The sequence below is a fragment of the Haemaphysalis longicornis genome, unplaced genomic scaffold (assembly GCF_048455015.1).
Source record: "Haemaphysalis longicornis isolate Haplotype H1 unplaced genomic scaffold, Haemaphysalis longicornis Haplotype H1 scaffold_3, whole genome shotgun sequence".
Lineage (NCBI taxonomy): Eukaryota > Metazoa > Arthropoda > Arachnida > Ixodida > Ixodidae > Haemaphysalis > Haemaphysalis longicornis.
In genome coordinates, this window is record NW_027526335.1 from 130,846,139 (window position 1) to 130,860,142 (window position 14,004).

The following is a 14,004-nucleotide window of genomic DNA, read 5'->3' on the forward strand; positions in this document are numbered from 1 at the left end:
TCATTACGAGCCGGACACACACGACGCTTATACCCGGACTGGCGGCACTTTCTATTTTCCGTCGCCCGCGTCGCTTAGCCTAAGCGCGCAAGCGTTGCGAACGTACCGCAAAATTCTGACACGACATGCAGGGACACAAGACTGCGGGAGAAAGAAGTCGAGGAGAAAAAAAAGAACTAAATATAACGAAACAGTAGGGGGACACAGAATGGGTCGGTTCTACAGGGAGCATATTTCCTGGTGACCAGCGGCGCGCCCCGCGAGGGTCAGCTGTAACGGTGGCACACAGGAAACACGTTGCTGCAAGCGCCACTGCTTCTCATGTGTCGCTTTCGTCTGTGTTCCAACAAAACGCAACGACCGACTTCCGTGCGCTTGCTTTGCCTGTGTGTGAATCTGTGACCCCCCCCCCCCCTCTCTGTCTCTCTGTATGCACAGTAACCTGTCAGCCTCCTCATTTCAACGTTACGTCTTTTCCTTTTTTTTTTTTTTTTTTACTCGTTGCGTGCGTCACATGTTTAGTATTTCCCTTAGAAATTGTTCACAGGTGAGTTGTAAGCCCTCTTTCTCTGCGGCACTTGTTTCCTGTGTACACAGCTTGAAATTACCGTATTTTCGCGCGTATATCCCGCACCAAAAATGCGAAAATTTTAGTGGCAAAGTAGGGGTGCGGGGATACGCGGGATTATTCCTTTAGTGCAGCTTCACGGCAACGCGCGTTGTGCCGTGAAGCTCCTACGCAGTAACACTGACCAAGCCTTCTAGGACAGCGATTTCGCAGAACATACAAGGACAATTAACAAAAAACAAGGACCAGCGCACTCTAACAACTGAATTTTATTAGTGAATTGTGGCTTTCGCCCTGCAGTCAGTGTATACTACTCGCTAAATATACGTTTTTTCTGCGTACATAGTATGTGATGTGTTGCTTCAGCAGTAGCTTTGGTGCAGCCTTTCCTGTATCAAATAAATGTGCGGGAAAGACACGAGGATTTTTTTTTCTTTTTCGGCGGTCTGAAAGTGGGTGTGCGGATTATATGCAGGGGCGGGTTATACGTGCGAAAATACGGTAGTTGTAGTAGACGGGTTAAATTTGAATCGATTCGAGTCGTTCAACAAACAATCCTCAAACGCAACTCCCGCTTAAACCTTGCAGCTCCTGAGATGGTTAGTCTTGTAGACCAGCCAGGTCGTATACCTTAGCTCTCTATACGCGGAACTCCAGAGAAAAGAATATTTCATATATTGTAGATCTTAGGCCCTGATACGGACGTCCCAGCCATTACACTGTTTGCAAAATTCTCTATAGATAACGGTACTGCACGAGCAGTCAATAACTCCGAATCTACTCCCAACGGCAATCCAGCCCACCCGTCCGGCCCACCAACCTCTTCGGTCGCACGCACGCACGCACGCACGCCCGCCCGCCCGCCCGCCCGCACGCACGCACGCACGCACGCACGCACGCACAAAGATTAACAGTAAAAGCGCGTACACATGAGCAAAATAAAAATGTCGTGTTTTCTTTTCGAGTGGCGAATTTTTATCTTATTGAGAGAAACGACAAAAGCGAGGTCTACCATGGATAGAGGGCCTTGCTATATATAATAGGGCGAGAAAAAATGGAGGGTGAGGGGGTTTCAAAAAAACAGAAAGCGGCTCGGACGCGCTTTGGCCTGAATGAAAGAGAAGGAAGGCGGTATAAAACAGCACAGATAGGGGCAGCAGCCGTCAAAGAATTTCCCGTACACGTATATAGAGGCGCCGTATAGAGATATACGCGAACGCGCTCTATTCGGCGAAACCACAGTGACCATGCGGGATGGACGTGACCCCCGTGGAGACGGGAAGCGAACGGTCGCACACGCACAGAGCACTGTCGCGAACCGGGAAGCGACAGACACGCGCGCCAGCGACCGGCGATCTTTTTAAGGACGATCTCGGTCGCTCGGCGACCGCGACGGTGGCGGCGCGCGCCTCCGGGACATTTTCGTGCGCACTGTCGCGGCGCCGTTTAGGCCTGAAATTTCGTGCACACCCGATGAAGCTCCTTCCGCCGAGTATCAGGAGGTTGGGAGCCTGAACGACAGTTGGTGGGGCTTAATACTTCAAGGGGGAGCGGCAGCCTCACGGTAGTAGGCTGGTAGCCGACCTTTATTTGAGCGGAAGGTCAGTGACCGATGTGGGAAGAGGAAGTAAGGCGGTAACATCAGTGTGTTCTGGGGAAGGTTAGTTTGTTCTGCACGAGGTGAAGCCGGCCCCAGCCGGACCACCCAAGCCACTTCAATCTTGATTCTGCTCGTCGAGCTTCTGCCCATCTGAACCACAGTCCCCCCATCTCTAGAATCAAGTGCCGTACATTATCAATGACTAATTCTTCCTTTCCTCACGCAATTGGCGGTGAGATCTTTGAGTGGCGCCCCCTGGCTCTGACGTCGGCTTAGGGATTCGCGCCGCTGTCGTCTGCTACACTCCGCTTGTGAGGGGCAACAGTGCCTGGGCTAGAAATCGCCCGCTTCGTTGCTGTAGTGCGTTAAAAAGCGTATTTCTAGCGACTCACTTATTTTGCCAGCTTCTGACGCATCTGAATAATTTGAAGCTGTATCCCCCACAAGTTTGCAACACACGAAGAGATAGAGAACAACTTTCTTCAGAGTATCGGTCAGAAGATCGTGTGTAACTCGTCCTTTCTTGCTTATTCGCGAGGATCAGCGATCAGAGCTTCTCGATAAGTATTCAAAATGCGTAGGCTTCCCTGCAGTATTTTTGAGATGCTCCTATGAAGACTCAACAGTCTAATACTACGTACCAAGCAGCGGCCTCTACACGCTCATCGTACAGCAGAAATAAAGCGGCTTTCTTCTGTTTCTTTCGTTGTTGTCTTGTATCGGATTAATGTTTCTTGCTTTTTTTTCTGCCCAACGCATTAATTTTTCTGCGCCGTCACCAACTTCTTATTAGGAGGTTTCGGGATGTTTGGGAGCTTTACAAAGGTCGTGTGGATATTTCCTTCATTTTGTATGGCATACATTCCCTTCTTCACAAATTGGCTTTCATTACGGCTGCGTGCAAGAAGGTGCCGTGCATATCCGCAGCGTGCTTTGTTTATTCACATGCAAATACAATGAGAAGGTTTGTGCTACGCCACCGCGATCACGCCCTAAACAACGTGGTCCACTGTACTCGAAGGCGGCTTTTGTGCTCCGAATTTCTATCGTAATTATGTCGTTATCATAACGAACTGACTCTCAACTCGAACAATGATGACATGATTACGGTGTTGAAGGCATAATATACTCGCTAACTAACGTAATAAATAGTATACCTGCATATATTACAAGACTCCAAACCGAAGAAGAATTCCAAGTAGCTCTTTATTGCTTTTCAACCCTTCCAGGCGCGAAGAACAAATCCTATCCTACTCGGGATGGCGTTCTATGATTTGAAGAAAATTACTTTTACTCTCTTGTCCTGGACTGAGGACCCGGCCCACTAACCAAATCAATTTAATTGTTAAACAAAGTTTTCCCCTCCTCCTCTTACTCCTCCTCCTCCTCTTGAGTGCAGTGTTCCTATAACGCATATCCGAATATCGGGAAGATATAGCTGTGCAAAATGTTCCGAAATATCCCTCCAGGTCTTAACAAACATATATGTGTTACTATAAATTTAACAAAGACGTGACTCGTTTTTCTCAATAAACCTCCATACTGGTTAAATGCCTGGTATAGAATCAGCACGCGCGTATATACACACTGGGTTACTTGGAACTCAACCTACGGTTTTTGCAGTCTATAGTGCATGTCGGCAAACTTTCATGCCTTGACAACGTAAAGTGACGTGACAAAACGCGTTCGAGCGTTCGCCAAGGTTGCAAAAACTGTTTTACCTTACATATCATTACCGGGAATCGTGATGCCTTCTGCCAAAGCCGACAGCCCTGAAGGTCTAGAATTTGTTTTGGTCTTCCATTTTCGCTGTTGTCGGTTATTAGCAGCTGACTGTTCCTTTTGTTCGAATGCTTACATGAGAAGCTGACGCCTAGCTCCGACTCTTCGCGCTCCGCACAGGACCGGCTTCGCAAGGAATGGGGTGGCGCCGGCAATGTTTCTCCCGTAGCGGTATCCAAAACTATACTTTAATTGACACCATGAGCTAGTGTACGCGATTTTAAGCCTATTGTTATGATAAAAAGTTACCCACACGCCAATTCTGGTGCGGACAAGCATCAGACGTTGACCGAGCGCAAAGAAACAGCAGGGAGAGCGATCCTGAGTGAAGCAGACGACAAATGCGAGAATCCCTAAGCTGACGTCACGGAGGCGCGCTTCGCAGCGCCGCCTGTGTTCGCGCTCACCGCCAATAGCGATTTGGAATTTCCTACCCAATGACATAGCTTCGTACCCTTACCGCAAAATATTTCGCAAAACACTTGAAACAACGAACCTTTCAGCCTTCACGTGATACTCCTTCCAAAACGATTCTGCAAATTCCGTTGTGTTTTTTTTTTATTTTCCCCATTTCGTCATGTTTGCAAGTTTCGCTACTCCTAACTGATGTTGATTTCTATTGTGTTTTTGTCGTTGTTGCTGTTCTCACAATATGTATTCTTATACCTTGGCGCAAGCGCCCCCCCCCCCCTCAATTATGTGATGCTTTCGGGCCTTTCAGGAGAAAATAAGTGAAATGAAATGAAACGAAACGAATTACAGAAAAACTCGTATTTTATGCAGTAATGACTTCTTCGTTGATGTATAGTTGATGTCTTTTGGCATGAGTTGGGACGAGTTTCATGTCCTGGGCGCGACACCTCAACAAATCAGGCAATTAAAGGAATAGAAAACGCGTACGCGAATACACGCGACGTTGACTACGCTTCTCTGAAATTGCATTTTGGCGGAGATTTCGTATACACCCTGAAAAGCACTCTAGGGATCTGCTTCACCGCAGTGCACTTGAACGACCAATCGCCGCATCCATCGGAGGAAATCCGTCGAAACACGAAGCCTGGCCTTCTGTTTCGCTAAAAAAGGTTTGCAGAAACTCTTTGGTTCAATAAATGTCGAAGGAAATGTCGGAAAAAATGCCCAATGAATGTCGAAAAAATGTCAAAATGAGTAAAGCATTCTGCTATAGACGACCAAGCACCTCGAAAGTCAGCTTCACTTTTATACATTAAAGCATTGGTTAGAAGACATTTATAGGGGCAATACACGTAGCCAGAAGCGGGGAGGCCCTAGAGCCTTGTATTAAATAACTGCTTATGACCCCATGTACCCCTACAAATAGCTATGCACCATGCTGCCCTAAAGTCGGCTTCACTACCACACACATATACATTGCGGGGAAGGCATTTTAAGAATAATTATAGAAGGTTTTATATGAAAATACGAAGTCCCTACGATGTTTTCTAATACCATTCTCGTACGCAGCCAAAGTGTGACACTTAAAGCGTCGCAGAAGGACCGGCGGGGTTCCTCGTTGAGTCCGCATAGAAATGCTTACGCATTTAAAATGTGTTCTCCGCTATAAGAACAAGCAGCTCAAGACGTCGTACCAGGACAGCGCAAGACACATTTTTTTGGAGCGAAAGCGGGTGCTTGGACTCGTCACCTTTTTGGGACATTCAAATGCATTGTGGTGAAGCAGATCCTCGGGTGTTTTAAGGCTACGGTGTACGAGCGACACAAACGTTTTTTTTTTTTAATCTATAGTTTGACACAAACTCAGGTTGTTCATTTCCAATTAAAAATTACTTGCATGTATGCCCCTGTAGCTATTAGTAATCAAGTCCCGCCAGCAATTAATGCATAGCAGCCATGTGGAACCGAATTCCGCGACGCATCGAACTGTGGACGAAAAAAAAAAAAGAAGAATGTTAGTGAGTACACTACATATCTTAACAAGACTTGAGGTTAAACGAGGAGACCTTATATGCTCCTCCGTCTTATTTCTTATGTGCAGAAATAAATGCGTGAGCTTTGGCAAGCAACTCACACCACTCAAGCACGCGCTAGTATGCAGGAACAAAACGAGCAAATACATTTTAATTCAGCATTTTGTTCACCACCATCGCAACGCCGCTTGTTCAGTGTCACTGTATTTATTGATTTATTGGTTTAACGCGCCGACGCAACGCAGGCGATGAGGCGCGCCGTAGTGGGGGGCTCCGGATTAATTTCGACCACCTGGGGATCTTTAACGTGCCCGGAAATCCCAAACACACGGGTATTTTTGCTTTTCGCCTCCATCAGAAAAGCGTAGTTAAAGAAACTTTTTTTTTTTCATATCTGCAAGTATTCGCCACGAAGCATAAGATTCACGCTATGGGCGTCGAAGTGACAACTCGGCTATGAGGCGCACGAATCTCACAACGGGCACCAAACTGAATTAACAAAATCTTGTTTGTGTTCATTGTTTGCTTCCACCAGTAAAACAGCCACTACGGCCGGGAACCCCCCGCCCAGGGCTCAGTAGCGTAACCTCTAAGCCATTGAGCCACCACTGCGAGTACGTGGCATAAGGTTCAAAAAATTACACGCTGGTGTAAACGGCACCATCCCTAATTTAAAAAAAAGTACAAAAATTATGCGCTGGTGTAAACGGCAGCATCCGCGATGAAAAAAAAAAAAAAGAAAGAAACTGCCCCCTTGAAGGTTTGGAAAAGTGTTGCGTGCTGGATGGTTTAGGGCCGCCTCGGAAACATATATAGTCTGAATTACAATTACCAAAGTGCACTAGAGTGACCGTAAATAGTGAGTACGCTTCGCTGCTTGAGCTAATCAATGCTCACATAAGGGACAGCTCGCCTCACTCGCATCAACTTCTAACCGGTACGTCTAAAAAACGTTTCCTACGCCGTGTGATCACGTATGATCACGTGTGTGGGCACGTATGATCTTCGCGCTGCACGCTTCGGTCAGCTGACGATTCGCTCAGGAAGAGTTCAACCATCGGCAACGCTAGTCACCCAGAGAAGAGGCTGCAAGTGCGGCCATGTATATCCGACTGAGCGGCGGCGCTGAATGACACCCGGAAGAGAGTTCCCCGTAACGTTTCCTCGGCACGTGCACAGTCACACACAACCCAACGGTAGAAACAGGTGCATGCAAATCCGGCCAGAAAGCCACTCGGAGGGTGAGAAGGGGGCGTACAAAACCGACCGGTCATTAACCGAAGGCCTGCGCGCCGCTGGCGCTCACAGCCGCAGCGGATAATCTCTCAACCGGCCCGGCTGAGAGTCCCTCTAGCGCGGCCGGAATGTCTTCGCCGGCTGGCCGATTCGGTTCGGCACGTTCGCACGGCGAGCAAATTGCCGACTTCCGAAACAAAAAGCCCGCCAGTCGTCCCGGGAAAAAGCCAGCCGCGCAACTTGCTGTACACTACCACGAGCTCCCAGATTCCGTCGGCTTTTTGTAAAAAGTGGGCAGGCACGAACGTATTCGGCTTTCTTTTTTCCCTTTGGCGTTTTTTCCGTGTCTTCTGCAGGGCGTGTGCGTGCCGAAATGGCTCACTGGTTCTAAAGATCGCACCTTCAGCAGTGTACGAACTCGGAACGGTCGTTTCCGATACGGTAGTCCTACCGGACGCAAAGCTCATTCGTGTTTCTTTGTCTTATATAGCTTCGGGACCATGCTCTGTAAAGGGTTCGGTGAACTGCTCAATGTGGTTTTGCTTGCTTTTTTTCTTTTCTGCCCGCGTGGCTCACAACACATTTAATCTCGCGGCAAGAGAGAGAGAGAGAGAGAGAGAGAGAGAGAGAGAGAGAGAGAGAGAGAGAGAGAGAGAGAGAGAGGGGGGGGGGGGGAATAAAAAAAACAAAAGAAGACCCCAATCCGCGTTGTGAGTGCGGTTGGGCAACGAAGCCAAATGGGTGCACGGCACAAAATACGACTGGGCGGGGTGCCGTCTACGACAGCGCAAGAAACAAAAAAACGATTGTTATTTATTTGAAATTTCGCATTTCTTATTAAATTACCCCAATAAAACTTGCAAAAACTACAGTTTTATTCCGGAAGACGAACACGGGGCTGCCACTGCAAGGAAACTTCACCATGCGGCTCGAATGGCTTCGGAGCGGCAGCTTCATCGCATGTGTATTAAAACTGCGACTGATAGTTCTCCACGATACCTACCCAGACAAAACTTCCGACAGTTCTTAAGCAATCGAACGTCATGTAGTTTTTTTTTCGCTATAGTTCCTATAAAACTCTAGTAATAGCCGTTTTCTGTAACCACGCTTCTCCCGTAGAAGCCCGTCAACGAACAGCAGAAGGGAATTCTTAATTGTGTACAGCTCCACGCTGAACTAAACAATTGTGGCAAGTAAATAAAACTAGGTGTAATAATTGAGTCTTCCTAGCGGTGTGAGTTTTTTAAAGGTATCTACGTTATATTGAGAGCTACACAGCATTCGTGAAAAAGATGGCTTTGCCATAAAGCATACCATGTATACGGAGGCCGGACACGATTCAGCCTTTAGGGGACGAGAACTTTCCAGAACTTCAGATACCACTTCAGATACCCGAAGCGACTGGCTACAAATAATTGCGGCATCCGTTAACAGCTCGCCCAGGATCGCTTCAGCATTATACCCGTGGAAGTGTCCAAGCTCGTCTCACGTCTTTAGCGAACGAAATTTCGACGATGTTATCAAGGCGGCATTAAGCTATTTTGTATTTTCCTGTTCAACGGCGCCAGTTGTTGAGAAAGTGGGTGATGAGCAGAGACGGAGGAAATTGAATGAAACTCCATAAAGTAGCCCCAGTAACGTTTTATTCTTTAAAAAAGTCTGAAGAAATTGGATCACCCACTTCCGGCCCACCCTCTTCCTCCCTTCGTCTATATATCCACAGGATGTTCAAACGTCTTAGCAACAATTTCCAGTGCGATATCTTCGAAAGTACTCGCAACGCCAACAACAGCCGCCTGAGAGCACACGTCTAGAACGAGTAGTGATCAAATGTGGAAAAGACCGGCACTCACCCGTAGTCCCTTGTGGTGCGCCTCCGAGCCTCCGGACACTTGGGACACGAACACTCCGGTGCCATGCTCGCGACCTGCAAGCCGCGGGTGTTCCTTCAGTCCCCACACTTGCATGGCTGTCCCGCCACAAGCGGCGTCTGGCCGCAGCGCTGCGCAGACCCGACCGACCGCACCCACGGCGTACATTGCCGCACTGCCGCGACCTAACGCGACCACGATCGCGGCAGTCTAAAAACAGGCGCACGCGGGGCACAGTGCAATGGTGAGCACTGGAGCGGTTATCGGGGCATCCATCCAGGAGGAATATCGGGCGTCGAAAAGCGAAACAGGGATGGGCCTGGAGAAACCGTGGCACGTGGTAGCACGGAGCCTGGCGCTCGCCACCGTTTCTGAGGCGGCACGGCGGGAGACAAAGGAGGGTGCCCCGCTATCTCAGCGAACATCGGGGAGAGAGCCCTCGGCTGGGCTTCGACCACTCCTCTCCTGGTGCGGACGCCGCGAGAAAGCAAAATCGGAGGCCGAGCCGAACTCGTTCTCAAAATACTTTTATTTTGAGAACGAGTCGGCAGCGCCGAGCACTGCCGTGTTTCTCGTGTGCTGTAGATGCTGCCGCAGGGCATCCTGGCCTCGAGGAGGAGGTCGCACTCGGGAGCTGTTCGTCGTGACCTCACGCCCTAGCTACCGCTGGGCTTCCTTCAAAGACGTCGCTTTTTTGCGGTTTCGATCGTTTCTAGTCCTTTCTGTTTTCGTGTCGCATGCCGTCGCCGTAGTTCAGCTCGCCAGCCCAAGCGGAAAAGAAGGCTTCTTGAGGATGCAGAGAAGGATGTCCGATATGTCCCTGGACCCTGTCTGCCTCCAGTACTCCAGTGCGATGTGGTGTTGATATTCCTGTGGCGCGGATACTGGGGAAAGCATCTGTGCAGGTGAAGGGATGTGGCTACCGGGCTTTCTAAACATTTTTTTTTCAACTTTTTTTGAAATCTTAAATGCTTGCAGATCGTAGTCACCCAACACACCCAGTACTTAGATTAGCGGGTCACAAAGTACCTCAGCCAAAAAAATTAATGCTCTATGCCCATCACATAACTTCGAAACTCGCTCGAAAGATTTTTCTTTCTTTCCCGGTCTTGACGCTCTTCGACGGCCCGAATTACGTCACTGAGGCCACGTACCGGCTGTTGGCCGGTACGTGGCCACTTTCCTTCGCGTCTGGCAGACGCGAAGGAAAGTGAAAGCGTTTACCGAAAGTGTTGCAGGGTCCCTTTAAATGTGCCCTGCAAGCCGACAAGCGCCTTCTTCCCTCTTTCCTTCGCGCCTTAGAAGCACTTGGAAATCTAACGTTATTGGGACCACACAGCAGCAGCGTGTGATTTGCTCATCTAGCTGCTGATTTGCTTTAGTTGTGATTTCCTCCAAAGTGGCTTCGAATGCGTTTACTGCTGTAACTGAAAAGGAGTTGCGACATGGCCAATAGTCGGGATATGGAGTAAGGGATGTCGCTCAAGCCCGCAAGCCATGGACAGAATGACAAGAAGAAATAAATCTTTGCAGCCAGTTTCTTAGTTGTCTGAAGAGCTTCGAGCAGTATTATTTAGCTTGGAGTACTCCATGGCCACCTGATTCAAGTACTGGACGCGCTTGCTGACAGCGTTTTTAAAGCAGTTCAGATTATGAAAAAAAGAAGTTGAAAAAAGTGTTGCGGGGGAACTTTAATGCCATATGTGAAGACATCCGGAGGCTCTCTAAGTGTGTGGCGACCGTAATTAAAGCTGTGGTGCGACGTCCGCTGGACTAAGGAGATTCGTTAGGAATAATTTTCAAGGTCGGTATCGTGCATCCCGGCAAGTGCGCCAAGCAAATAACATACGTACTAATCGCGCGCATTTGTTCTTAGCTTGCCAGCTTACGACGGTCGAAAGTAAATACGATATAGAAGCTATAAGAGGACGCCGGACGAGCCACAGAAACAATAAAAAGCAAGAAACAGTCATGGCGAAGTAACTCGAGTAAAAAAATACCCTCTCAGATAAACAAAAAAATCATGTTCTGCGGGGGTATGCTTCCGAAATAACTGCTACTTCGTCGATAAATTTGAAGCATGTTAACCCAACAATCGAAGGGGGAAAAAGATGGAAAGAAAGAAAAAGAACCTGGCATTCCAGGGCATGGGACAACTGTGTGGGTGTGCAAAATTTATGATGGTATGACGCTTCTTGCTTGACCTACATGGCTGTTCACTGACGGGTCCCTATATATCTATATTTATATCTATAGATATCTATAGATATAGATATATCTATATTATATCTATAGGTCTATATTTTAGTCCAAATTATTGGCTGTGAGACAGCAGCAAACTACGGCTAGCATGCTCCTATAGCACACCGACCCCCTTTCTGTATACCTCTTCCCACTTCCATCTCGTTTTTTTTTCCTTCCAGCAGGTCTCCCTCTCTCCTCAGCTGAAAACACGAAGTGTATGCAGTGGTCGAGCGTGTGCATTGCAGTTGCCGAGTTTCCATGCAAGGACGCATTGCCAACAGGTTTTCCCCCCTCATACGACGTACGCATGAGTCGAGTCATTTCGTTTGCGTCTGGGGAACGTGCTGTAGACTCTCGCGGTGTCAAGAGGAGAAAAACAGAATTAAAAGGAAGGAGAGAAAGTAAGAAAGACGGGATTTGAAGAGGCCCACCTCCTCGGATGGAGAAACCCAGAGGAGCGGCGCCACGCCGCTTGAGCTGCACCATGCGGATCTTGTTGGGCAGGTATCCCTGTTCGGGCGGTTCCTCGCTGCCTGCTCGGATCAGCTGGGGGCTGCAACAGGGCAAGAGCAAGAAGATGCAACTTAGACAAAGCAGTGGGAAAACTTTTTCTAAAAGCTTCAAAACTGCGCATGGCTACATCTGTATGCATTCGCGTCGTCATGCATGTTTCTTTTTTTCCTCCTTTTTCTTGTTACGCGCTCTGTGCTTCCTCGGCACCCTTTGCTCAACTTTTTTATTCAACTTTATTTAGAGTTCTGTTTCTTGCATTTCACTGCGTGCCATTTTTTATTTAACTTTTGTTTTCTCTCGAATTGTTTCCTCTCAAATCTCTCACATTCACTTCACTGCATTGTAATCATCCCCATCTGGCGTAGCAAGCATTGCCACTAGCAGAGCTGACCTCTCCAGCCCACATTAAAGAGTCTCTCTCTCTCTCTCTCTCTCTCTCTCTCTCTCTCTCTCTCTCTCTCTCTCTCTCTCTCTCTCTCTCTCTCTCTCTCTCTCTCTCTCTCTCTCTCTCTCTCTCTCTCTCTCTCTCTCTCTCTCTCTCTCTCTTAAAAACTGCGCACACTAAGCTAGTTTCCCTGGTCAGCCCATCGCTGGAAAAAGACCACGGAACCGCGGAAAACATAACGACTATGCAGTGACAAGCAGGCATAGAAATTCCACCAATATGGTGTCACTCAGAGGTACCGGTTGGGGGTAAGGCGCGAAGTAAATAGCATGACTACAGACATAACGAACCGGTCACGCAAAAAAAAAATTGTATTGAGATTACATTGCAAGAATGTTTACAACATGGCATTGTTGATTAAAAAATTAAATAAAAATAAGCGATATCAATTTATTGGAACATTAGCGGGATCATTATTCGAGAACATATACTAAGGCACAGATATACAGTAGAATTTTTGACTCCTTGAAGCTCAGGACGTGTGAGTGAATGCGTCTCAGTATCTACGTTACATGTTTACTCCGTTAATTTCGTACCTTTCTCTTACTCCTCGCTCAATCAAAAACATTAATTTGCTTCAACGATTCAAGCCTGCTCACTAAGTTGCTGGATAGTCGCGCTTGGTTGTAGTGCCTACACGCTGGCTATAGTAGCACCGACTTTAACGCTAGTATTTTATGGCTGATTGCAAACACAAACTGAACCATAGTAAAAAGAAAAGAAGTGGGCGGGTGCAAAACGAGACAAATACAACACATGTTGAGCGAAAAGTTTTCTAGCGCATATAGGCCAACAGACGAAATAAAATACGGTAGATATTAATTGGCGTATACGCAAACAAAAGCTTAATTTTCAGTTAAACAAGCAATGAAAAAGCCAAGCCCAACTCACGCGCGCACGATCAAGTGCTTGGGGGAATCCGTTCGGCGCGAGAGATATTCGCAACCTCTAATCGTGTCGAACACGGCGCAAGCTTCGCGCTGCGTTTGTCGGCTTTGCCTCTGTTGTTGCCTCCATGTTTGATAAAAATTCCCACGCTCCCAGCGTGCGAAATGAGACAAATATTTATCAAAAGCCGATGCCATTAGAATGTAACCGGCACAGGAGTATACGAATAAAGGGTTATCGGTTTGTTGAGCCTAATTTTATTTTAGCTAAAGACGAAGTAGCCTTAATTCCTCGTTGCCGAATCAAATAGGCCACAGATACGCAGTGAAAACAGTTTTGGAGCGGCTCGCCGATCCAAGTCACGGAATAGCGCGCCAGACATGTTGCGTTTTGATTCGGAATCACCTCCCGCTGATTCCTCTAAATAAAGGAGCATTTGCATTCGCACGTGAGGCTGTGATTCAAGTGGGCGCCTACTGGTTTTCGTGAAACACGCAGGTCGACCAAGCAGCAAGAAGGCGGGCCAGGCGCCAACGTGTTTGTTCTCGCGTCGCTCTGGTCTCAGTAAGCGTGGGAACGTTTCTGAGAATAACGCCGTTAAGTAGCACCGTATTCGGATGCTGACTTTGTTTTTCCGTCGTGGTAGGGCAAGAAGAAAGAAAAAAAAAACTCCTCGCTCGTCTTGGGGAAACACGGTGCGCAGCTTCGAGGAAGTTGTCTCGGCGTGCAACACGTTGAAGTAACACGCAAAATGGAGGGTGCACCCTGTGTTGTTTGCACTTGTAACGGGGCTCGGCTGAGGAAGAATTTTTCCACGCGTGAGGTACTCTTCCCGCTCAAGATGCGTCGTGCTTATGTTGCGTAGGAAACGAATTTAGCTAGATAATAGACAGACAAAATGGTAAGACATA

General features: G+C 47.8%; 1 protein-coding gene across 5 annotated transcripts in view; it reads right to left on the bottom strand.

The window, feature by feature from the left end:
* Positions 1-14,004, bottom strand: part of LOC144175084 (uncharacterized) — a 147,695-nt gene that overhangs the window by 59,531 nt on the left and 74,160 nt on the right. For all 5 annotated transcript variants that reach the window (XM_077704135.1, XM_077704138.1, XM_077704137.1 and 2 more), the window contains exons 2-3: positions 11,679-11,800; positions 8,986-9,059 (exon numbers count right to left, since the gene is read on the bottom strand). In XM_077704135.1, coding sequence (XP_077560261.1) covers positions 8,986-9,059; positions 11,679-11,800 — 196 coding nt within the window. The remainder of the gene's footprint in view (positions 1-8,985; positions 9,060-11,678; positions 11,801-14,004) is intronic.